The sequence below is a fragment of the Podarcis filfolensis genome, assembly GCF_964270895.1.
Source record: "Podarcis filfolensis genome assembly, chromosome: 2".
Classification (NCBI taxonomy): domain Eukaryota; kingdom Metazoa; phylum Chordata; class Lepidosauria; order Squamata; family Lacertidae; genus Podarcis; species Podarcis filfolensis.
In genome coordinates, this window is record NC_139605.1 from 3,964,600 (window position 1) to 3,988,937 (window position 24,338).

The 24,338-nt window shown below is 46.6% G+C and overlaps 3 protein-coding genes across 7 annotated transcripts in view; 2 read left to right on the forward strand and 1 right to left on the reverse strand.

Moving 5' to 3' along the window:
- Window positions 1-24,338, reverse strand: part of LOC310756805 (vomeronasal type-2 receptor 26-like) — a 112,667-nt gene that overhangs the window by 45,711 nt on the left and 42,618 nt on the right. The gene's annotated exons all lie outside the window — the stretch shown is intronic.
- On the forward strand, window positions 5,231-12,548 carry LOC310757053 (uncharacterized protein). Of its 4 annotated transcripts, none has more exons than XM_083602168.1 (5): window positions 5,310-5,370; window positions 6,484-7,012; window positions 7,109-7,192; window positions 9,380-9,636; window positions 10,618-12,548. In XM_083602168.1, the coding sequence occupies exons 4-5, from the start codon at window positions 9,444-9,446 to the stop codon at window positions 11,526-11,528; spliced, it is 1,104 nt and encodes a 367-aa protein (XP_083458294.1). In that variant the 5' UTR covers window positions 5,310-5,370; window positions 6,484-7,012; window positions 7,109-7,192; window positions 9,380-9,443; the 3' UTR covers window positions 11,529-12,548. The 4 variants fall into 4 exon arrangements, with proteins under 4 accessions (XP_083458297.1, XP_083458294.1, XP_083458296.1 ...); XM_083602169.1 differs by having other exon boundaries at window positions 5,332-5,370; window positions 6,886-7,012; XM_083602171.1 differs by lacking the exons at window positions 7,109-7,192; window positions 9,380-9,636 and having other exon boundaries at window positions 5,231-5,370; window positions 6,886-7,012.
- On the forward strand, window positions 15,919-23,811 carry LOC310756531 (uncharacterized protein). 2 transcript variants are annotated; one of them, XM_083600764.1, is made up of 6 exons: window positions 15,919-16,094; window positions 17,562-17,688; window positions 18,142-18,219; window positions 19,852-19,935; window positions 20,296-20,540; window positions 21,059-23,811. In XM_083600764.1, exons 1-6 carry the CDS (start codon window positions 15,942-15,944, stop codon window positions 22,850-22,852), a joined length of 2,481 nt encoding a protein of 826 aa, XP_083456890.1. In that variant the 5' UTR covers window positions 15,919-15,941; the 3' UTR covers window positions 22,853-23,811. The 2 variants fall into 2 exon arrangements, with proteins under 2 accessions (XP_083456890.1, XP_083456891.1); XM_083600765.1 differs by lacking the exon at window positions 15,919-16,094 and adding an exon at window positions 16,129-16,209.

Here is a 24,338-nt window from a genome sequence, read left to right on the forward strand (position 1 = left end):
TACATCCTGAAACATTTTATAAAGCTTTGAACTGCTCAGGGTCTGTGAGAGCTTTTCCCTGCTTCTCCTTGACATAAGTTGCTAGATGTGTGTCATGCCGGATCCGATTTCAAAAAGAGATTTGAGAAAAGTTATTGCTACCTTTGGAATCCATGGGACGCAGGTGGCGCTGTGGTCTAAACCACAGAGCCAAGGACTTGCCAATCAGAAGGTCGGCGATTCAAATCCCCGCGACGGGGTGAGCTCCCGTTGCTCTGTCCCTGCTCCTGCCAACCTAGCAGTTTGAAAGCACCTCAAAGTGCAAGTAGATAAATAGGTACCGCTCTGGCGGGAAGGTAAACGGCGTTTCCGTGCGCTGCTCTGGTTCGCCAGAAGCAGCTTAGTCATGCTGGCCACATGACCCGGAAGCTGTAAGCCGGCTCCCTTGGCCAATAAAGCGAGATGAGCGCCGCAACCCCAGAGTCGGCCACAACTGGACCTAATGGTCAGGGGTCCCTTTACCTTTACCTCAGGAATATTACAGAGACACACACTGCCTCTTCTCCCAATTGTTGGGGCATTTGATACCCTTGGTCCTTTGGTCGGGTGGTTCTTGTTTAGTCGTTTAGTCACGTCCATATCTTCATAACCCCATGGACCAGAGCACGCCAGGCACTCCTGTCTTCCACTGCCTCCCGCAGCTTGGTCAAACTCATGCTGGTATCTTCAAGAACACTGTCCAACCATCTCGTCCACTGTCGTCCCCTTCTCCTTGTGCCCTCAATCTTTCCCAACATCAGGGTCAGGTGGTACATGCATTACTCCACAGACAAAACATCATTTTCTCTCCCGCTCTTCCGTATGGCTAAAATCTTTTCCGTTTGGCAGAAGGGCAGCGGTTGTGGGGAGCGGGGTCCCCTAGCAGCTGACTCGGGATAGCATGGAAGGCTGGGAGACCCCAACTGCACAGATTCCTCCTCCCTTGGCCACCATTACTTCCCATCAGATAAAGAATGGAAAAAGCAGGGGTGGGAGAAGGAAAGTCTCTTGCCTGGCACTTTTCAGTTCTTGACAAAGAGCAAAAGTGGGTCCCAGAAGGGAGAGAGCTTGGAAGGCCATCTGCCATGGATGCTGTTATGTACTGAGTTGAATAGGATCCAAACTGCAGCAGTCTGATTGGTCCTAGAACAATAGGATCCAAAAGGCAGCAGTCTGATTGGTCCTAGAACAATAGGATTCAGAATGCAGCAGTCTGATTGGTCCTAGAACAATGCAGCAGTATGATTGGTTGGCAGGAACCACCCAATCATGCTCCAGATAGAAGTGAATCCACAACCTGATTGGCTTACAGTAGAATTCCGGAATTAGCCAATCATGTGCAGCCCATTGTGTAAATAATGTATATAAAGCAGATACTTTGAGGGGACTTTGATTCATTCCTCCTCACCACTATGAGCTGAATAAAGAGCATGAAATCACTTTGCGACTCTGAGTATATTTCAGATGCTTTAGCTGAGATTCCTGCATTGCAGGGAGGAAACCAAGCCTTGTGAGGAACGGTTGAAGGAGCTGGGTATGTTTAACCTGGAAAAGAGACAAAGGAGATATAATGTTGTTGTTTAGTCGTTTAGTCGTGTCCGACTCTTCGTTACCTCCTGGACCAGAGCCCGCCAGGCCCTCCTGTCTTCCCCTGCTTCCCGCAGTTTGGTCAAATTCATGTTTGTAGCTTCGAGAACACTGTCCAACCATCTCGTCCTCTGTCGTCCCCTTCTCCTTGTGCCCTCCATCTTTCCCAACATCAGGGTCTTTTCCAGGGAGTCTTCTCTTCTCATGAGGTGGACAAAGTATTGGAGCCTCAGCTTCAGGATCTGTCCTTCCAGTGAGCACTCAGGCCTGATTTCCTTCAGAATGGATAGGTTGGATCTCATAGGAGAGATGATAGCCATCTTCAAACGTCTAAAGGGCTGTCACATCGAAGAGGGAACAAACTTGCTTTCTCCTTCCTTCAGTTTACAAGGAAGGAGATTCCAACTAAACATCAGGAAGAACGTTCTGACAGAAAGAGCTGTTCAACAGTGAAACGGACTCCCTTGGGAGGTTGTGGACGCGCAGTCGAAGCACTTGCGGTTTGGTGGGAGGCTGCTCATCTCCCTCAGCAGTTTCTTTTTTTTTTCTGAAATAATTTTTATTGATTTACATCAAAACAATAAACAAATTAGTTCACATCATTTGTTTCACAGTTTACTCTTTTCCTAGACTTCCTTCAGCTTTTCCGCAAATCATTCGTAGCCATCATCTAAATTACGCATTTCTTATTTTTATATTGACATTCTTTATATCTATCAATTTATTCCCTTTAGGCAATATTTCATAATTTTTCACAGTGCTTCTTTAAATCCCCTTAGCGTTATCTGACCATTACTTATACTTTCCAGATATTCCACGAATTTCCCCCAGTCCTCGATGAAATTTTGGTCTCATATATATCTGATCTTTCCTGTCAATTTGTCTAACTCAGCATAATCTAACAATTTTGTTCTCCATTCTTCTACAGTCGGTGTTTCCTGTTGTTTCCACTTCTGAGCCATTAACACTCTTGCCGCCGTCACCGCATATTGAAAAAATTTATGATCTTTTCTTTTTATCTCATTTCCTAAAATTCCTAATAAAAAAATTTCTGGTTCCTTTTTAAATGTGTATTTTAGTATCTTCTTGAGTTCATTATATATTTTTTCCCAGAAGTATTTTACTTTCCTGCATTCCCACCACATATGGTGGAAGGAACCCTCCTTATCTTTACACTTCCAACACCTATTGCTTGTCTTATACATTTTTGCTAATTTTGTGGGTGTCATATACCATCTGAAGAACATTTTCATAACGTTTTCCTTTAGTTGCATGCATGTGGTGAAGTTTAGACCCTCCCTCAGCAGTTTCAGGTGCTTCTCCTTCGTGCTTCTGCTTGGCACTCGCCGCCTGTGCGTGCGCGGAGGAAGAGGCCGCTCCCAAGGCTCGCTCACGCTGGCTGGGGAATGAGGGCGGAGGCCGGGACCCATCCTGCTCAGAGACCATGAGGGAAGCGCGAGGGGGACGAGGCTTGGGCCTGTGCCACTGGCACACGCACGCAACCCCAACTGACGGACCAACGGAAGGAAGGGAGTGGGGAAAGGGGAGGGGAAATTCATATGCCCCTTCCTCCTCGCCAAGAGCCTCATTGGCCCTTGGCGAGGAGGAGGGGGCAGATGAAAGACGTGCCAAAGCGGAACTCGTGTGGCACCTTTTCTCAGTAGAGAGGAGAACGAGGAGGAGAGCAGCTCATCGATAAGCCGCGGCCTGCGCCCTAAAGGCCCCTGACGACAAACACGGGTTTCTTTCCACGAGTGCTTCCTTCCCCGTTCTATCTCATTCTTCCTCGTTCGGCAGAGCCTGCAGCAAAAGAGCCCGTCCAAGTGCCACAGACTCTCTCCTCCCCGGACACTCAGGCTGGCGCCCTTGAAACCATGGCGCCCTGGTATAACTTGCTGTTGAAATGGAATACACAGGATAAGATGGTTAAATCAGCTATGATTAAATGGGCACAAGACATTGGTCATGACATTATGTTTGCTGACTGGGAACAGTTATGGACTACCGGTATAAAATTTAAGGCATGTAATGCCTTAAGAGAGAACATTATGAAAATGATTTATAGGTGGTACATGACCCCAGTCAAGCTTGCAAAAATCTATCATACGCCCAATAATAAATGCTGGAAATGTAAGGAAACGGAAGGTACTTTCTACCACCTTTGGTGGACGTGCCCAAGGATCAAGGCCTTCTGGGAAATGATCTATAATGAAATTAAGAAGGTACTTAAGTGTACCTTTCATAAGAAACCAGAGGCCTTTCTCCTGGGCATGGTAGGCCAATTGGTGTCAAGGAAAGATAGGACGTTCTTTATGTATGCTACAACAGCAGCAAGAGTTCTTTTAGCAAAGTATTGGAAGACACAAGAACTACCCACGCTGGAAGAGTGGCAGACGAAGGTGATAGACTATATGGGACTGGCTGAGATGACTGGCAGAATCTGTGACCAAGGAAAAGAGACGGTGGAAGAAGATTGGAAGAAATTCAAAACTTATCTTAAGAACTGTTGTAAAATTAATGAGTGCTAAAATGTTATGGGTAATGTAAAACAGAATTGCAGTGACAAATAATTAGGTAAGAGAAAAAGGATTAAAGAAATTGAATCATAAGTAATTGAAATTAGGGGTTGCTGGAAGTTTAAAACAGGGATGCAGAAAAGGGAGGTATGGGGAAGTCGTTGAAATAAGATTTATGAAAAAGAGGTTATGAAATTATACGTGTTTGTATGTTTGTTTGTTTGTGTATTGTCAGTTGTGTTATGTTTTGATATATGTTGGAAAATTAATAAAAAATTTATAAAAAAAAACCATGGCGCCCTGGCGCGGCGTGCCACTTGCACCACTGGGTAGAGGCGGGCCTGCGTGGACTTGCTTTCCTTGGAGGTTTTTAAGCAGAGACTGGATGGCCATCTGTCAGGGATGCTTTAGCCGAGATTCCTGCATTGCAGGGGGTTGGACTAGATGACCCTCAGGGGTCCAACTCTTAAGATGCCATGATTCTATGAAATCTCTGGCCAGATGCGACCCCCACCACCCACCCCATTCCTCAAAGCAGCCATAGCGGAGCCAGCAGGGCCAAAGATGGGGGAGGTCATGGGCGTAGCCAGGATTTGGGGGGGGTGGAGGCAGGTTTGAGCTTTTTTTAAAGGAAACCCAAGCTTTTGATCCTTTTTTAGGAAATTGTTATGTACTGAGTTGAATAGGATCCAAACTGCAGCAGTCTGATTGGTCCTAGAACAATAGGATCCAAAAGGCAGCAGTCTGATTGGTCCTAGAACAATGCAGCAGTATGATTGGTTGGCAGGAACCACCCAATCATGCTCCAGATAGAAGTGAATCCACAACTTGATTGGCTTAAAGTAGAATTCCGGAATTAGCCAATCATGTGCAGCCCATTGTGTAAATAATGTATATAAAGCAGATACTTTGAGGGGACTTTCATTCATTCATTCCTCCTCACCACTATGAGCTGAATAAAGAGCATGAAATCACTTTGCGACTCTGAGTATATTTCAGAAATCAACAGATAATTGAGCATTTTCAGTCCTTTTCGTTTCACGGGGGGCAGTAGGCACAGTCTAGGCCTGAAAAGGCGCGGGGGGGGGGGGCGTGTCCCGCCCTGCCGTCCTCCGGAGGTTAAGGAACCGAGTTCTGGTTCCTAGAGAGGCCGGAAGCTGCAATGCAACAGACGGGGTGGGGGCTAGAGGGGCTCCTTCCTTCTTCCGGCAGGAGAAATGGTCCAGCGGAGAAGGCGGTTACGGAAGAGGTTCGAGGAATGGGGTGAAATCTAAGAGGTGCCCTATTTTTTGGGGGGGGGTGTATGAGGTTGGGGAGGGGGCGCAGGACGAGGGTTTCCTTGGGGAGGTGAAGGGGGGGTAAATAGCAGGCAAAGTTAATAGAATATGTGGAAATGGCAAGACTGACAAACAGAGCAAGAGATCAGGATCAAAAAGAAGAAGGGGAAAAACCTTTCTGTTTCGTGTGGAATATTTAGAGGCACATTGTGAACCAGGCATGTCCAAAGTCCGCTTTGGGCGCCTAATCCGGCCCGCCGGTCGATTTAATCCGGCCCCCGTGGCAGTATATGTCCTGCGGTAAAACCCTATTTTAAACTGTATTCTAACTTATATTTTAATCAACTTTAAAAAAAAATGCTTTTACTGTATTTATATTTGGTGTTAGCTGCCCTGAGCCCGGGGAGGGCGGGGTTTAAATAAAAAATTATTATTATTATTGTTATTATTGTTGTTGTTGTTATTATTATTATTAAAAAAGCTCAGCAACTTCTTCAATCCTAAAAAAAGAAAGCTCAACAACTTTGGTCGGTCCTCATGCATGTTTACTTTATCAAATCTGGCTCTCTGAAAAACGGTTTGGGCACCCCTGATGTAAACCAATTTAGAAGTGAGCAGTGACAGAATAAATGAAACAATTGAGATATGAAGATGAGGAATACAGGGAGAAATGTAGTGGGAAAGGCAGTAATCAAATGCACCACCAGGGAAGAGGAGCCAATGCCGGTTGTGTGTTTCTTTTATTTGAAATGTTACTATTGTTTCAAGTGTAAAATGGAAATTAAATGCGGGGGGGGGGGAGGGCTGGGGAAGCAAGAACCTCTGGGAAGCTGCCCTCTCTCCTCCGAAGGGATCAAGCCACTTCTCTCCCCCTTGCAGCGGGGGATTTGTAGGGAGAGGGCGGGGGAAGCCGCTTTGGTGCAGGCAAAACAGACTTATGGGTCTAGGGGGGTGTTGTGCTGCTTTTGTGCCCTAGAGCCAGAGGCAGACCCTCCAAGGGTCCCTATTTTCCAGGGACTTTCCCTGATTTAGAGAAGCCCATCCCGGTTTCTGATTTGATCCCGGAATGTCCCGCTTTTCCTTAGGACGTTCCTCTTTCCATCAGAGAAATGTTGGAGGGGATGGAGTTATCCAACCTCTGAGCCATCTGAAGGCAATCCTATATAGGGAAGGGGTTTTTTAATCTTTAATGTTTTATTATCATTTTATATATGTTGGAAGCTGCGCAGGGTGACTGGGGCAACCCAGTAAGATGTGTGGGGTGTAAATAGTAAAATTATCATTATGGAATGGGACATCCCTATTTTCATTGGCGAAATGTTGAAGGGTGTGTGGAGGAGAGACACCTTTGGGGGAAAAATTGAGACATTCCAAACTCCCTCCCTCCCTGTCCCTCTCATGTTTACCAAATTCCTCCAATGTTTTTACCCATCCATTTACTTTAGTGACTCTTTGTGCATACGGCTTGTGTTTCCTTCTTATTCTAGGCTCTCTTGACCTTTACGGAAGTGGCTGTGGATTTTACGGAGGGCAGGTGGCACCTGCAGGATCCCAGCTGAAGATCTCTGCGCAGGGAAGTCATGGAGGAGAATTGTAAGACGTTGGCCTCTCTAGGTAAGGTTGCTTTCCCCCTCAATTGTTTGTTCAGCATGTTTTTGTTCTTTCTGCTATTCCCCCACCAACCCACATAGATCAAATCTTTGCTTCCAGGTGCCATAAGAAAGCTGCAGAGATAGTGCAGGATAGTGCGCACCCCAGAAATGATCTCTTTCAGCTTCTGCCTTCTGGAAGAAGGTACAGGGTTATAAAGACTAGGACTAGCCACCTGAGAAACAGTTTCTACCCAAATGCAATTTTGGATTTAAACGCATTGTAAGAAGTCTGTATGGGAGTATATTGTGTTTAAAAATGGGGTATCAGAGTTTTTAGGGGGCTAACCAGGTTGGGATAGCTGGGATAGCAGGCTTGTTGGGTTTTGAATGTCTTCTGTAGATTTTTCAATTTCGTTGTTCTGTATGGGACAATGACAATAAAGATTATCGTAACCCAACGAATTTGTCCCTTTTGTTCTGCACCTCCCTCGATACTTTTCTTTGTGCTAGAAGGCAGCCCTGTTTAGGGAAGTTTTTAATGTTTGATGTTTTATCTTGTTTTTAATATTGTGTTGGGAACCACTCAGAGTGGTTGGGGAGGGGTATAAGTAATAAATTATTATTATTATTATTATTATTATTATTATTATTATTATTATTACTGCCACCAAATAATTGCAAATGCGTTCTCACAACACTCGAGCTGGATACATTCCGGTGCCTTGAAGCTTAATGTCTATAAAACGTATTTCCTCCAGAGAAGGGCAACCAAAATCCTCAAGGGGATAAAGTAACTCCCTTATGAGAAACGGTGCAGCATTTGGGACCTTTCAGTTTAAAGGAAAGGCTAGTAGGAACTAACAAGATAGAAAATGCGCTCATGTCCTGCTTGCAAGTTTCCCACAGGCGTCTGGTTGGCCACTGTGAGAACAGGATCCTGGACTAGATGGGCCATTGGCCTGATCCAGCAGGCTGATAATATGTTCTACGCAGACATAAGGCGTAAGCTGTTCTTACGTTCTTACCAATCTTTACTGCAACCACACTTGAATACTGTGCACAGTTTTGGTCACTCCTTTTATGTTCCTGTTACTCTTAATGTCAGGATATACCTCTGGCTCTTTTTTGGAGGAGGAGGAGGAGGAACGGTGCCAAGCCCAAATTAGAAGAACTGGCTTTGCCAAGTTCCACCATGCCATCCCCAACAGGCATTTGGGCTCCTACGGGACCACCTCTCCTGGTATGCCCCACGGAGGACCTTAAGGTCCATAAACAGCAACACCTTAGAGGTCCCAGGCCCTAAGGAGGTCAAATTAGCCTCAACCAGAGCCAGGGCCTTCTCAACACTGGCTCCGGCCTGGTGGAACGCTCTACCTCATGAGACCAGGGCCCTGCAGGATCTGATTTCTTTCCGCAAGGCCTGTAAGACAGAGTTGTTCCGCCTGGCCTTTGACTTGGAGCCAATTTGATTCCCTCCCCCTCTTTCTTTTTCCTTCTCCTGTGATGAGACCGCATTTTAATATTTTAATGTTTCAATATTTTAATGTTGTATTTTAATCTTGTTTTTAAGTTGTATTCATTCAATTTGTTTTTATTATTGCTTGTTAGCCACCCTGAGCCCAGCTTTGGCAAGGGAGGGCGGGGTATAAATAAAAAATATTATTATTATTAGCCGAGCCGGTTTCTAATTTGTGTAATAAAATGGCACCCTAACATAAAGATCAAAACTGGTTTTGATGAGTTTGAACAGGAATTCAAGTTCAGCTTCATATCCAGTGAGTGCATGTTCATTGCTGATCCTGCTGGGATTTTAGCCCCCACGTGGCATTCATGTGTTGTAGGAGTTACAAAGTTGGAACCACCCCCCTTCTTAGCCTTAGATGTGTCACAGAGATGGCTCAGTTTGGAATCTGATTTTTTTTAAAAGCTAGACTTGTTTGTTTCCTTGAAAGAATGGGACTTCAGTTCCATTGGGGAAGAAAGAGAAGATCCATTTATCCTGGATCCCAAAGAGGAGGCATCAACAGCTGTTTTGGAAGGACTTTTTTTCGTTCCTATATGATTTCATCCAGGGCAGATAGACCCATCAGAGCTTAAAGGAAATCAGAGAAAATCATGGAAGAGAAGGCTTCTCAAGGCTATGTGCTACCTCCAGAATCAGGAGAACAGCAGGAGGAGGGAACAGTTAGCTTCCTGTTCTACTTCTGGGCTTCACATGTGCATCTCGTTGGTCCTTGTGAGAACGCTAGACTGGATAGGCTGTAGGGTGGATCCATGGGGGCTGTTCTTTGGCATCCAGGTTGAGGTTTGCCTTCTACATGCTCTGATATGCCCCAGGTTTTGGGGGGTTTTTTTTAAGTGGCTTGTCTTCCACTGTACCTGTTCACAGGTGCCAGGTGGATCATACCAGATCCACATTTCCCATCCAGTGTGCTGGCAGGAGACCTAAGATCATGCATTTCCCTGCTCTTGTGTTTGGGCAGCTGTCCGGAGAGCAGTTGGGTGGACTTGGGGTGCCTGAATGGTTTCTCCTCGGAAGTAACCACCCTGCCTGTTTCATTGGAAGAAATCCCCAAACAGGACTTGATCCCTTGCCCAGAAGGAGAAGAATCAATTGGCCTCTCGAAGAAGGGAAGAGATTGGCAGGTATCTGCTCTTAAAATGTCTCTGCGAAAAATGGGAACAAGACAACACTGCATACCTGTGGAGTGCTAGTCTTGGCCCACGCCTGCCTTCGGAGGAAACCCAGAACTCGGTGTCAGACCACAATCTTTGCGTTCAGAAAGTCCTACGTTTAATCCCCACCTTCTCCAGAGACCCCATCTGGAACCTGCAAGGCCACAGGAAGTGAGTGTAGACCCTAGTGAGTTAGATAGACCCCAGTGCTCTGATTCTTGCCTAAGGCATCTTCTTGGGTTCTTATATCAGACCTTCCAAATGTATAGGAACCACAGAGCAGTGAGTTGTTCCCAGTTTGGTCAGTTCCCCCCTTTGCTGCACTTCTATTCCTTTAAATATATTTTTATTAAGCTTTACATAACAAATTTAAATTCAAACACATCATTCACCTCTTCCATTAGGATATTCTGAATCCCTTGACTTTCTTCCACCCTTCCATGGTTACCATTGTCAGTCTTTTTTTTTTTCTGCTGCTTATCTTATTTTCTCTAACCTGTTAAAAAAGTAGTAATTCATTTTTGCAGAGTTTTTTGTACATTACAGTGGTACCTCGGGTTACAGACGCTTCAGGTTACAGACTCCGCTAACCCAGAAGTAGTATCTCGGGTTAAGAACGTTGCTTCAGGATGAGAACAGAAATCGCGCGGCAGCGGGAGGCCCCATTAGCTAAAGTGGTACCTCAGGTTAAGAACAGTTTCAGGTTAAGAACGGACCTCCAGAACGAATTAAGTTCTTAACCCGAGGTACCACTGGACAAGCATTACTCAAATCCTGCCAAAGTTTTTAGTTGTTTACAGTGTTCTCTTAAGTACAGACAGAAGAGGGAGAAACAGAGAGATGCCAAAATGCGGGGGGTGCGGGGGTAGGTAAATGGGTTCAATCTGTGATGAGAACCTTTGATTTCCCCTTGAAATTCACCCATGATTTTATTTCTCACCTCTCCCTCAGATGATGGCCAAAGCAACGGGAACTATAGAGAAGCACCAGAAACACCTGCAGCTGAAGCAGGAAAAGGGATGTTTGACAATCAAAGGGACCCCCCAAACCATGAACAAAACCAGTCAGAGAATGGGAAGAAGAAATCATTGACTGTGCAGGGTTTTGATGACCAAGAACCCCTGATGCTACAAGAAGATCAAAGCAGGAAGGCATGTCCAGTATGTGGAAAAATACTTAGAGATAAATCGGATTTCAGTAGACATTACAGAATCCACACAGGGGGGAAACCATATAAATGCACAGAGTGTGGAAAAAGCTTCCGTTTGCTCAGTAACCTTCGTAAACATCAGAGAACTCACACGGGAGAGAAGCCATATAAATGCAAGGAGTGTGGAAAGTGCTTCAGTGACAGCAGCAGCCTTACTCCGCATGAAAGAACCCACACAGGGGAGAAGCCATTCAAATGCACGGTGTGTGGAAAGAGCTTTAGTGTGAGTAGTCACCTTACCGTACATCAGAGAACCCACACAGGAGAGAAACCATTCAAGTGCAAGGAGTGCGGAAAGAGTTTCAGTGACAGCAGCAGCCTTACTCCACATCAGCGCACCCACACAGGGGAGAAGCCGTTTCAGTGTGTGGTGTGTGGAAAGAGCTTCAGCGTGAATAGTCACCTTACTGTACATCAGAGAACCCACACAGGGGAGAAGCCATTTAAATGCAAGAAGTGTGGAAAGTGCTTCAGCGACAGCAGCAGCCTTACTCCACATGAAAGAACCCACACAGGGGAGAAGCCATTTCAGTGCGTGGTGTGCGGAAAGAGGTTTAGTGTGAGTAGTCGTCTTACTGCACATCAAAGAATACACACGGGAGAAGCCATTTACGTGCAAGAAGTGTGGAAGGAGCTTCAGGCGCAGCAGTAGCCTTAACATACATCAAAGAATCCACATAACGGAGAAACAATTTAATTGCATGGAGTGTGGAAAGAGCTTTAATGAGCAATACATTTCAAAGAACACAGCAGCAGAGAAATTAAATGTGGAAAGGTTTTTAATGTGAGTCGCAACTGGGAGGAAGACGTCCGATAAATACAGGAGGAAATGCATGTGAAAAAAATGTGATAATTAAAGGAAACATGCATCATACGATATCTTGTAAGGATTTGCAGTCTAACATGGAAGCTTTGGGCATAGGAAAGCAAGTGAGATCTTACTAGGATGTTTTGGCATGAGGGGTTTGTAGATGGCAAAGAAGCACAGAGATAAGGTAAAGGTAAAGGAACCCCTAACCATTAGGTCCAGTCGCGGACGACTCGGGGGTTGCGGCGCTCATCTCGCTTTATTGGCCAAGGGAGCTGGCGTTCAGCTTCCGGGTCATGTGGCAAGCATGACTAAGACGCTTCTGGCGAACCAGAGCAGCGCACGGAAACACCGTTTACTTTCCCTATTTATCTACTTGCACTTTGATGTGCTTTTGAACTGCTAGTTTGGCAGGGGCAGGGACCGAGCAACAGGAGCTCACCCCGTCGCAGGGATTCGAACCGCCGACCTTCTGATCAGCAAATAGCAAAGTTGGGTGGCCATCTGTCGCGGATGCTTTAGTTGAGATTCCTGCATTGCTGGGGGGTTGGATTAGATGACCCTTGGGTTCCCTTTCAAATACACAATTCTATGAAAGTTTCCTTCAATACCCTCCAGCTAGGCCTTTGGCCTGATCCAGTTTCATGGCTTTTATATTCTTTAAGCAGTTCCTGGTCTAAGCTTACTAAGGAGGTTTTGAAACGCTTTTGAAAAGTCCCAAGTACACAACATCTAGTAGATCCTCTCATCTGCATGACCCTAAGATATTTAATGGGGACTCCATGAAAAGCTAACCTTTCAATGGTATAGAGATTTTGTTCATAAATAAATAAATGAATTGCTTCACTTTATTTCGCTGTGTAATCATTGTATCCCGAGAGTTTTTATCTTAAGAGTTGTGTTTTCTGAATTTTTGTTTGTGGGTTTTCGTAATCCAAAAGCGCAATGCAGTCACTGGACTTCTGCCGATTTATTTTAAATAGCATAATCCAAACTGATTTCACTCTCTGGTTGTATATTAGATACGGCCTTCACTTTCATTGGGTACCAGGAGCAGGGCAAGAGAGGAGTGAGAGTTGTGTTTTAGCAACAATCACAGAGCTGAACTGGCTTCCCCAGGCAGTTTGAGAAGCTTTTGGAAAGGCAGCAGTTCTGGGGAAAACCTGCTGAAGAGCTTGGAGGAGTAAACTGCCTGTTCAAATACAGTCATACCTTGGTTTTCAAACAGCTTAGTTCTCGAAAGTTTTGGCTCCCGAACATCGAAAACCTGGAAGTGACTGTTCTGGTTTGTGCACTATTTTTGGAAGCCGAACGTCCGACGGGACTTCCATGGCTTCCGATTGTCTCGGAAGGAGTTGCAGGAGCTGTGTTTTGGTTTCTGAAAGTTTTGGAAGTTGATCAGACTTTTGGAACGGATTCCTTTCAACTTCCAAGGTATAACTGTATATAGATCTGGGCCAGAGTTCTCAAGGGCCTAATCCACTAGAATTATTCCCTGCTATTGACATCAGGCAAGCACATTCCCTGTACAGTGGTACCTCGGGTTACAGACGCTTCAGGTTACAGACTCTGCTAACCCAGAAATAGTACCGTGAGTTAAGAACTTTGCTTCAGGATGAGAACAGAAATTGTGCAGCGGTGGCAGCACGACAGCAGTGGGAGGCCCCATTAGCTAAAGTGGCACCTCAGGTTAAGAACAGTTTCAGGTTAAGAACGGACCTCCAGAACAAATTAAGTTCTTAACCAGAGGTACCACTGTACTCTTTTGTCAGGGCCTTCTTAAAACATACTTGTTTCAGCATGCCTTCAGTAGATACTGAAGTGTTTTAATCGTTCTTATTACTCACTGATTATTTTTAATCCTCCAAACCTTTTGCATTTCAGAAAGGATTTTTTTATTTTGATGCAGGGTGTCATCCGCTCTCATACCAGGATCACTTGCAAATTACCCCAACCCTCCCCCCACTCCAAACCAGACTGGGTTTGTGGGGCGAGCCCCTCTGAAATCCTCCCCCCCCCCCATAGCCTTTACATCTTGCCTTTCCTGTTCTGTTTGTTGTTAAAAAAAACCCTAGGAAGTTATATATAAGCTGCCACGATCACACCTTTGCACACTGGGATACGCTTTTGTTGGAAGTAGCAACGAAAGCGAATGGACAGAGAGGTGGAAAAGTAAGGCAGATGCATAAGCTTTGAGGAGAGGGTTTTGGGCATCCCTCCATGAGGAAGAAGCTGACATAGGTTTTATGCTGCAAGTCGCCCAGGGTGGTTGTGGAAACCAAGCCATATGGGCAGGGTATAAATATTATTATTATTATTATTATTAATGCGACACTTTCCCTCAGTCACCAGTGCTGCAGAAGCCCAACAAGAAAAAGATTTTAGAGAGCCAGCAGCCCTCTGCAAGTCTCCGAAGGTTTCTAGTCTTGAGAGGTCCATGTCACAGGGCTGGCATCTGCAAGGAACAGAATCTGCGCGGAAGAGATGGTCACCCGCTCAGCTGTTGGGAATGGAGGAATCCTCTAGATTTCCTTTCCAAAACTTCTCAGAGCACAAAAGACTGGCATTAGGGTTTCTGCTTCCTGGTTGGTGTTCCATAATAATAGTAATTTATTATTTATGCCCCGCTCATCTGGCTGGGTTTCCCCAGCCACTCTGGGTGGCTTCCAAGAGAATATTAAAATACAATAACCCATTAAACATTAAAAGCTTCCCTAAAGAGGGCTGCCTACAGATGTATTCTAAAAGTCTGGTAGTTGTTGTTCTCTTTGACAGCTGGTGGGAGGGCGTTCCACAGGGCGGGTGCCACTACCAAGAAGGCCCTCTGCCTGGTTCCCTGTAACTTGGCTTCTTGCAGGGAGGGAACCGCCAGAAGGTCCTCAGCGCTGGACCTCAGTGTCCGGGCTGAATGATGGAGGTGGAGACGCTCCTTCAGGTATACTTGACCAAGGCCGTTTAGGGCTTTAAACGTCAGCCCCAACGCTTTGAATTGTGCTTGGAAACGTACTGGGAGCCAATGTAGGTCTTTCAAGGCATACTATTGCCTCCCTCCAGTCTCCTGCCTGTCTTATGAGACCAGCTTTACCTGCCCTTCCACCCCCAAGAACCTGATCACTGGGTGGGTTGTTTGAGTTCTTCAAGACTAACCTAAAAATGAGTTTGGAAAGTGGGTAGGGGCAGCAGGGTAGCCTTCAGTTTCGGTGGGGCGAGGGCAACACTTGACTTTGAATGTGGGGAATTCATTGTGATTCTAGACGATGCCCAGAACGAGCTTGCATCTCCCAATAGATGAATATTGTCTGCTGTCTGTCTGACACCTTAATCCAATCCAGTTCAGTCCATTTCAGGGGGAACGAGACACCTCCTGGTATGCCCCGCAGAGGACCTTAAGGACCATGAATAATCATAATTTAGAGGTCCTGGGCCCTAAGGAAGTCAGATTATCCTCCACCAGGGCCAGGGCCTTCTCAGTGATGGCTCCAACCTGGTGGAATGCTCTGTCCCAGGAGACCAGGGCCCTGCAGGATTTAACTTCCTTCCGCAGGGCCTGTAAGACAGAGCTATTTTGCCTGGCTTTCAACTTGAACTTAGCCCGATATTTTATTCCCCTTACTTCCCTCCCCCCTCCCTTTTTATGAAGATTACCCGCTCTGGGATCCCACAGCTAATTCTCCCCTGGTCTCCACGCCAACCCAAATAGGACTAATTTAGCCGGCTAGCCCTGGTGATCATCTAATGATTATTGAATGGATTTCCCCCCCTAAGTCAATCTTTGAATTCTGAACTTATTCACGTTTTATACTGTATTTTATGCTGCTTTTTGTTGCATCTATTGAGTGTTTTAAATTTGTTGTTAGCCGCCCTGAGCCCGGTTTTCTGAACCGGGAAGGGCAGGGTATAAATAAAAAAATATTATTATTTATTGTTATTCCCAGCCCCCCACCTTTTCACTAAAAACATCTCATACCACCAAGGAAGACTATTTGCCATGTGCAAATAGTGCAAGTCTTTTCAGATACAGCAGATGCATCCCCTTTGGCCTGACCCAGCAGGCTTTTCTGCTGAACTCTTCACAAAAAACGCACTTCTTTTGTCTTCCTCTGCCTCCCTTGCAACCCTTAGCCAAGAGATCTCCCTCCCTCCCCAATAATCAGAGCGCCTTTCTCAATGCCACCCACGGGCATCGCTGAGACACTTCGGGTTCCCATTCGCAGGCGGCCAGCGCAAAGGAAACAGCTGCTGCTGCTCCTCCTTTGAATGAGAGCCGGAAGTGAAGGCGGCTGGGCGTCCTTCCCTGTCCCTGTGGTCCATTGTGAAGGCACTCAGGGAGGTGGCCTCCTCGCGAGTTTTCCTCCAGAAAAGGAGCTGGGCCAGCGGAGAGAGAAGAGTTCAGGGTGCAATGCAAGAAAGGTCGGGGAGAGCATGCCCGGTCTTGCCTTCTTTGCATTGCACGACGCTCCTGCAAGGCAGGCCAGCGGGGAAGTTCGGGGGAGGCGCGGCTCCGAGTGCAAAGCGATTGATGGGGGTGAAGGAGTGCAGCTTTACACGCACCAGAGTTTTTTTGGGGGGGCGTGGGGCGCGTGGGAAGAGAGAAATCGGGGAATCTCCTTTTCCTGTCTCCTAGGCATGGTGGGAAATCCCAGGGATTGCTTTAATTAATTCAAAGATTTGTTGCATTTGTTGTTGTTGTTGTTTAGTCGTTTAGTCGTGTCCGCCTCTTCATGACCCCATGGACCAGAGCACGCCAGGCACTCCTGTCTTCCACTGCCTCCCGCAGTTTGGTCAAACTCATGCTGGTAGCTTTGAGAACACCATCCAACCATCTCGTCCTCTGTCGTCCCCTTCTCCTTGTGCCCTCCATCTTTCCCAACATCAGGGTCTTTTCTCTTCTCATGAGGTGGCCAAAGTCTTGGAGCCTCAGCTTCAGGATCTGTCCTTCCAGTGAGCACTCAGGGCTGATTTCCTTAAGGATGGATAGGTTTGATCTTCTTGCAGTCCATGGGATTCTCAAGAGTCTCCTCCAGCACCAGAATTCAAAAGCATAAATTCTTCGGCGATCAGCCTTCTTTATGGTCCAGCTCTCACTTCCATACATCACTACTGGGAAAACCATAGCTTTAACTATACGGACCTTTGTTGACAAGGTGATGTCTTTGCTTTTTAAGATGCTGTCTAGGTTTGCCATCACTTTTCTCCCAAGAAGCAGGCGTCTTTTAATTTCATGACTGCTGTCACCATCTGCAGTGATCATGGAGCCCAAGAAAGTAAAATCTCTCACTGCCCCCATTTCTTCTCCTTCTATTTGCCAGGAGGTGATGGGACCAGTGGCCATGATCTTCGTTTTTTTGATGTTGAGCTTCAGACCATATTTTGCGCTCTCCCCTTTCACCCTCATTAAGAGGTTCTTTAATTCCTCCTCACTTTCTGCCATCAAGGCTGTGTCATCTGCATATCTGAGTTTGTTGCATTTATACCCCATCTTTTCCTCCAGGGAGTCTACGTGGTCCTCGTTTAATTCCCCTGCACAGGCTAAGGCTGAGCCCTGGTTCACCCACTGAGCTTCATCATGGCTGGACGGAGATTGGAACCCAGGTCTCTCGGTCCTAGTCTGATACTTTAACCACGACACCACATTGAAATACATTTTAAAGTATTTTTAATCTGTGCTGGAAGCCGCCCAGAGTGGCTGGGGAAACCCAGCCAGATGGGGGGGATACAAATAAATTATTATTATTATTATTATTATTATTATTATTATTAGTGGAGTCGTAGAGTTGGAAGGTGATCTAGTCTGACCCTCTGCAACGCAGGAATATATGTGATTGTTCCCAAACGAGGGTCCAACCTGCAATCTTGGCGTTATTCGCTCTCTTCCAGGACTTGGTGACGTTTGAGGAGGTGGCTGTGCATTTCACCCAGGAGGAATGGGCTCTGCTGGATCCAGGCCAAAGAGCTCTGCACAGGGAGGTCATGGAGGAGAATTATGAGACAGTGACTTCTCTGGGTAAGGATGCTCCCATCCCTCCCCCGCCTCCAGACACGTCCACGGTATGGATTTCCCTCTCCCCAAAAATCAAGGTTCTCTCTCCCCCACTATATATATATATATAAAAACTGAATCGTAAACTGGAATGTAGGGACGCGTGTGGCGCTGTGGGTTAAACCACAGAGCCTAGGAGCTGCCGATCAGAAGGTTGGCGGTTCGAATCCCCGTGACGGCGTGAGCTCCCGTTGTTCGGTCCCAGCTTCTGCCAACCTAGCAGTTTGAAAGCACATCAATGTGCAAGTAGATAAATAGGTACCACTCTGGCGGGAAGGTAAACGGCGTTTCCGTGCGCTGCTCTGGTTCACCAGAGTGGCTGGGGAAACCCTGCCAGATGGGTGGGGTACAAATAATAACTTACTATTACTATTACTGTTTTGTGATCAGAAGCATCTGGTTTTGTCTCCTCAAAAGAATCAGATGTTAGCTCCTGCTGGGAAGAAGGAGAGGACCCATTTCCCCAGGATCCGAAAGAAGAAGAGACATCAGCTGGTAGGTGCTCAGCTTTTGGGAATAGAATAAATTGCCATTTCCAGTGTGTTATCATTTCTGACAGATTAACCCAGTGGTTCCCAAATGTTTGGCGGGCTCTTGCTCCCTTGGGTTACATCAAACTCGTCCCCAGTGCCCCCTACCCTATGAAAAGCATTATTCAGAATAGCAGCTTGCAATGCATGGTTTTGAATTTTATTGTGTTATTGGCTTCCTTCACATTTATTCAAAACGCAATGAAAACTACAGTCATACTTCATGTTACCTCCGCTTCAAGTTACGTTCTTTCAGGTTGCGACCGGAAGTACCGGAAAGGGTTTCGCTACTCGCGCATGCGCAGACGCGCAAAAATGATGTCACGTGCATGCGCAGAAGCAGCAAATCGCAACCCGCGCCTGCGCAGACGTGCCGCTGCAAGTTGCGTTCTTTTCATGTTGCGAATGGGCCTCTGGAATGGATCCCGTTCGCAACCAGAGGTACCACTGTATGGTATTTAGCTTAACTAATTCAACAAGATTGATGGGTACTGACTTTTCGAAGCCTGATAGGCATTTACACTTCCATTGTCCACCTCATCCCACCCCTCCGCCCGCCTCTTTGCGTCTTTCCAGGTAACCCTACCGTGGCACTGACAATGGAAGTATAAATGCCTCTCAGGCTTCGAAAAGTCAGTACCCATCAATCTTGTTGAATTAGTTAAGCTAAATACCGTACAGTGGTACCTCTGGTTGCGAACGGGATCCACCAGGGAGCAGTGGTATTGCCCGCTTTGGGAACCGCTGGGTTAACCTCTCAGGCTATGCGTTCTTCTGGTGGGCAGAAGAATAGGGTTAAGCAAACTGATGGCAGGTAAAGCTCTCGCTACTAATCATGATGACTAATCATGAGCACCAGCAGCTGAAATGGGCCATTGCCTTTACCTCCCCCTTGTGGGATTCCCATATGGATCCAGCTGGCCTTTGTAGGGATGTTACAAAAACAGAACAGATGGCTTCATGAAAGAGAAAGCTCTCAGTGACTGCAAGAGGACAGCACTTGAGGGCTGTTGCCTTACGTCTTTTGGGCTTCCTGGGGGATGCTGAGCGAGACAGGCTTTTGGTATGATCCAAAGGACTCTCCTCACAAAGAAAATCTCTTCTGATGGGAGACCACATGGTCAAATGTACCAAACACCAGCTTTCCTGTAACTTTCGGCTGCGGGTTCCCGAACTGCTCCTCCCATCTGCCAAATTTTATCTCCTCTTCCCCCCACACCACTGCCTCTGTTGCTGAGAGGCAAAGAGCCCTGTAAACGTTCCCCTTTAACAAGGCATTTGGCTGGTTAACATCCTGTATCCTTTTAAATTTGTTTTTTGGGGGTATTATTTTGTTTTGTTCTTGTTTTTATTTTGTATTTTTTCACCTTGTATTTTTATGCTGTGAACCGCCCTGAGATCTTCAGATGAGGGGTGGTATACAAATTATTATTATTATTATTATTATTATTAGCCAGGTGAATCCTGCTGGATCCTATCATTCAGCTGGAGATCAATGCATTTTCCTCTGGGCTTTTTGGGAGGAGGCTATAGCAATGGGTGAACATGGAATATATTTTGTCCTCAGAAGCAACTAGCCTGTTTGTTTCTTTGAAAGAAATCCCCAAACCGGACTTGATGTCTTGGCTGAAAGAAGAAGACCCGATTAGGTGGGGCTCGGAGGAAGTGACGAGATGGGCAGGTACCGATTTTAAGAGATGTCTTGGGAAAGGTTATGATGTTAACAAAAACTGTGGGACGATATCTGGGCTTGTTAGAGTAAATCCAAATATTGGCGGTGGCAAAGGCTGCCTACACCCCATAACTTGATTGAACCACCTCCCAACAAGAGTCCCTGTCTGTCTTGTGTTTACTGAGGTCGGGGTGGTGTTGCGATGGCTTCAGTGGGGTGAAGTTGCTCAGCCAATACCGGGACACAAATATCAACAGTCATCGATACTGGGAATCCCAACAGAATCCCCTGATCACTTTCTCCGGTCAGGGAAAGGTAGAGGAAGAAGAAGGTTTGTCTCAATAGAGATTATTCTTGCTCTGCTTACAGAGACCCAGAAAGGCCAGAATATCGACTGCAAAGTTGTCGGGGAGGAGGGCACTGCCCAAGATGCGCTGCTGGCGAGACCGTCGACCTCCGCCAAACCGCTGCCGTGGCTCGGCTTTGAGTGCGCCTTTTGTTTTGTGTCGCAGAAGGGCAAAAACGTAACGGTGCAGTGCAAGTTCTGCTTGCCGAAAGTGAAAACGGTGAGCGCCGCCACAACCTCCACGTCCAACTTGAAACGGCATCTGCAGGTAGGTGCCCATTGGAGACACCCAAGGCTGAGCCTTAAAAAGCCTTAAAAGATTGTTTATGTATGCGACAACAGCCACATGGATGCTACTAGCCCAGGCATGGAAGAAAGAAACAACCCTGACCAGAGAAGAATGGCAAATCAAGATGATGGACTATGCCGAAATGGCAAAATTAACTGGGAAGCTCAGAAATCAAGATGACAAGAACTTTTTTAAAAAAATGGGAAAAGTTCGTAATTTATTTACGAGACCACTGCAAGCAGGTCAAAACATTGGCAGGATTTTAACCACACTTGTAAAGTAACAGAAAGTATAGATAATTTAGAAGGGAAAAAATAGGATAAATATTGATACGTGGTTGTAAATATTATCATTAGGACCTATGGAAGGGATGGGGGGAAGTCAGGAGATTCAGAGCAATCTCGATATTTTGAATTGCTGTTTGTTGTACGTTTACATTTTTTAAAAATCAAATAAAAAAATATATATAAATAAAGTAGCGCTCTTTTCTTTTCCAGAAGCAGCACCCAGAGCAGCTCAGAGTCCTTGAGGCAGCGAAACGGAAGAATACAAAGAAGCACGACTTCTCCGAGGCGGAAGACGTGAGCGGCTTGAGACCTCCCAAGATGCCGGCCACCCTGGAGAGATGGGGGTCCAGCAGGGAGCCTGTCAGCCAGAAACTGCTGGATAAGAAACTGCTGGATTTCATTGTGGAGGAGACGGTGCCCCTGCAGCTGGTGGACAAGCCCTCGTTCATCGAGTTTGCTCGCCTGGGCCTCGGCAAGGAGCTGTCCATCATGTCGTCCAAGACTCTGAAAGAGAGGCTGGAAAAGAAGGCATACCACATGCGGGAGGAGGCGGCCATGAAGATGACACGGGTACAGCATGTGGCGACCACTGCGGACTGCTGGACGCATGGACGGAAGACCTACCTCGGGGTGACGGCCCACTGGATCAACCCGGAGACCCTAACTCGGGAGTGTTGCGCCCTGGCCTGCCGACGCCTGAAAGGACACCACGCCTACGACCTCGCCACGACTCTGCACAACATCCACGTGGAGTACAAAATCCACCACAAAGTGGTATGCACCACCACGGACAACGGCTGTAACCTGGTCAAAGCCTTCAGAGCTTTCTACACAGACAAGGAGGCGGTGGGTGTCATGGACCAAGCAGACGAAGGAGACAGCGACCAGCAGGAAGTGGAGTTTGTGGATGTCTGTAACATTCTGGACACGGGTGAATACAGGGGCGCTGAAGAAGAAATGTGTTTGCCCCCACACCAAAGGTGCGCAAGCTACACGCTGAACTTGGTGGCCACCCAAGACATCGAGAGAGTCCTCAACTCTAAGAATTCTCCTCTGGGCGGTTTCAAGAAACACTTTTGCTCCTTGCTGGGGAAGTGTTCTAAGCTGTGGTCCAAACAAAAGCAATCGGCGATTACCGCAGAGTACATCAAAGACCAGTGCGGGGTCTTGCTCAGGGTCCCCAGTAAGACCAGGTGGAGTACCACCTACGATGCTCTGAAGCAGCTAAGGGATCTACTGTCCACTGCACCGCAGAAGATGGATTCCATCCTGGACTTCTGCTCCTTGCAGAGGATCACAGCTCCCGAGGCCCAGGTGGTCCAAGAATATTGCGAGATCCTTGCTCCTGTGGCCCAGGCCCTCGATATCCTTCAAAAGGAAAACGGCATGTTTATGGGTTACCTGCTCCCGACTCTCTACGCTCTGGACCATAAGTTGGAGGTGCTGGAGAAGAAGCCTGCAAATTGCACCTACTGCCGTCCTCTGGTGAAGATTGTGCGGGAAGGGATAAGGAAAAGGTTTGAGCCGATTTGGAAGGAGAGGAAGCTGTTGGTGGCTGCCTGCTTGCACCCGCGGTTCAAGGTGGACTGGTTGGATCTGTGCAACACTGAGATCGGCAAAAGTACCATGGAAGCTTTGCTGAGAGCCGAGATTCAGAGGGTGGTCACCGAGCAGGTCAAGAGCGCTTCGGAGAGGGAATGCGCCGTCGACTGCGACGACGAGTTTTTCGGCATACAGTCCCGAAGCAAGAAGTCGGCATCGGACTCTGCCGAAGAGGAGGTCTCGAGGTACCTGAAGTTCCCCAACAGCGAGCTTTCTTCACTGCATGCCTTCCCGCAGATTTTGAAAAGTTTCCTTGCCTACAACACGGGCCTGCCTTCCAGCGCCGCTGCTGAGCGCCTCTTTGGCGCAGGGGGGAACGTAATGACCGTGAAAAGACATTCTCTGGCAGACGACATGTTTGAGCACCTGGTGCTTCTAAAGCAGAACAAAGGCGTGGTTTGAGGATCTCGCTCGTGCCTAGGGAGATGGCTCCGGATACCAGTTGAATTTCCTTATGCTGCCAAGGGGGCCTCGCCGTTGTGCTGGAGGGGGGTGTGGTGAAAGAGGATTGGTGTTTCATTTGGGGTGGGGTTGCCCCAGGGCTTTTTTTCCCTGCTGGGAAAACTCAATTCCAGCACCTCTCAGGTGGGCACCATTGTCATTACAGCTGTACCTTGGAAGTCGAACAGAACTTGTTCTGGAAGTCCATTCAACTTCCAAAATGTTTGAAAACTAAAGCACGGTTTCTGATTGGCTGCAGGAAGCCAATTGGAAGCCGCAGAAGCCCCATCAGACATTCAGCTTCCAAAAATAGTTTGCAAACTAGAACACTCACTTCCGGGTTTGCAGAATTCAGGAGCCAAAACGTTCAGGAACTAAGCTGTTTGAAAACCAAGGCACGATTGTATAATGCAATTCTAGCCCTGTTCTCAGTTGGAACAGGTAGCGATCCCAGAGTCCAGCACAAAGACCTGTTAGCAATGTTACCAGCTGCAAGCGATGGCACCAGAAACGGGTCTCTTTGCCCACAAAGGGTGGGTGGTGCAGTAAAATTTGGGGCACAGCTTTATGTGAACATTTGACCCAGCACAGAAGAGTTGTTAATGGTAAAGCGAAACAAGATAAATTGCTTCTGTTCATTAGTTTTGTTAATAACAATACCGGCTCTCCCAGATCTCCAGTCACCCTTCTGGCAATGCGGAGCGGCTAGCTCCACCGAATGGAAGGACGCCAGTCGAACTCAACTTTTTAAAAATTCTGTCACTTTCTACTCCTCAGCACTTGTTTTCCTTCTCTCTGTTCTTTGTTGCTGTTGTAGTTATGTCAGTAATTGTTCTCTAGTGCTCAGCTTCTGTTTTCTACATATAATTGTGAATATCAACTTTTCTTAAGAAAAATACAGATGTGCCATTTACAATGAATATTTGAATACTTTACTTAGTTCTCTTAGTTTCATAGATCAATTGACTGTACAAGTTACTTTTCAAGCCCATACCTCTAAGCGTGGCACACAGCTAGTATGTAGAACTCAGAGTCTGGGGCTTGTGAGTTTGGTGGGGGGAAATGAACAATCCATATCCCGCTAGAATGTAGATTTTGAGGTTTTCTTTATTCTCTTAACTGTGTTTTTTACACTTGAGAATGTTGAGGTAGGGATGAAAGGCTGAGGATGAGCTTTTTCTTTTGTTCACTAGCATGGAATTTGGCTTTTCCACAGCTGCCACACACTGCGACACCATCTTCATCACATTCTTCTTCCTGGTCAGTTATCATCAGTTCAGATCCCATGAGCTTATATGTGAAATTAATATCCACACCCCACCCCGCCACTATACCCAAAACTTTATTTTTCTTTTTTTCACATTGAATTGCATTTGCCATTTTACTGCCACTCACTCCTGTTGAAGAGGCCCTGAACGATTTAGTATTGTCGGCAAACTTGGCCACT

Excerpts from the sequence above, each read along its gene's own strand:
- LOC310756531 (XM_083600764.1), top strand. The coding sequence starts at position 15,942 with ATGAGAGCCGGAAGTGAAGGCGGCTGGGCGTCCTTCCCTGTCCCTGTG. Across the intron at positions 17,689-18,141 it reads TGAGACAGTGACTTCTCTGG|AATCAGATGTTAGCTCCTGC; the intron begins GTAAGGATGCTC and ends TCTCCTCAAAAG. Across the intron at positions 20,541-21,058 it reads ACTTGAAACGGCATCTGCAG|AAGCAGCACCCAGAGCAGCT; the intron begins GTAGGTGCCCAT and ends TTTCTTTTCCAG.
- LOC310757053 (XM_083602168.1), top strand. The coding sequence starts at position 9,444 with ATGCATTTCCCTGCTCTTGTGTTTGGGCAGCTGTCCGGAGAGCAGTTG. Across the intron at positions 9,637-10,617 it reads AGAAGGGAAGAGATTGGCAG|ATGATGGCCAAAGCAACGGG; the intron begins GTATCTGCTCTT and ends CCTCTCCCTCAG.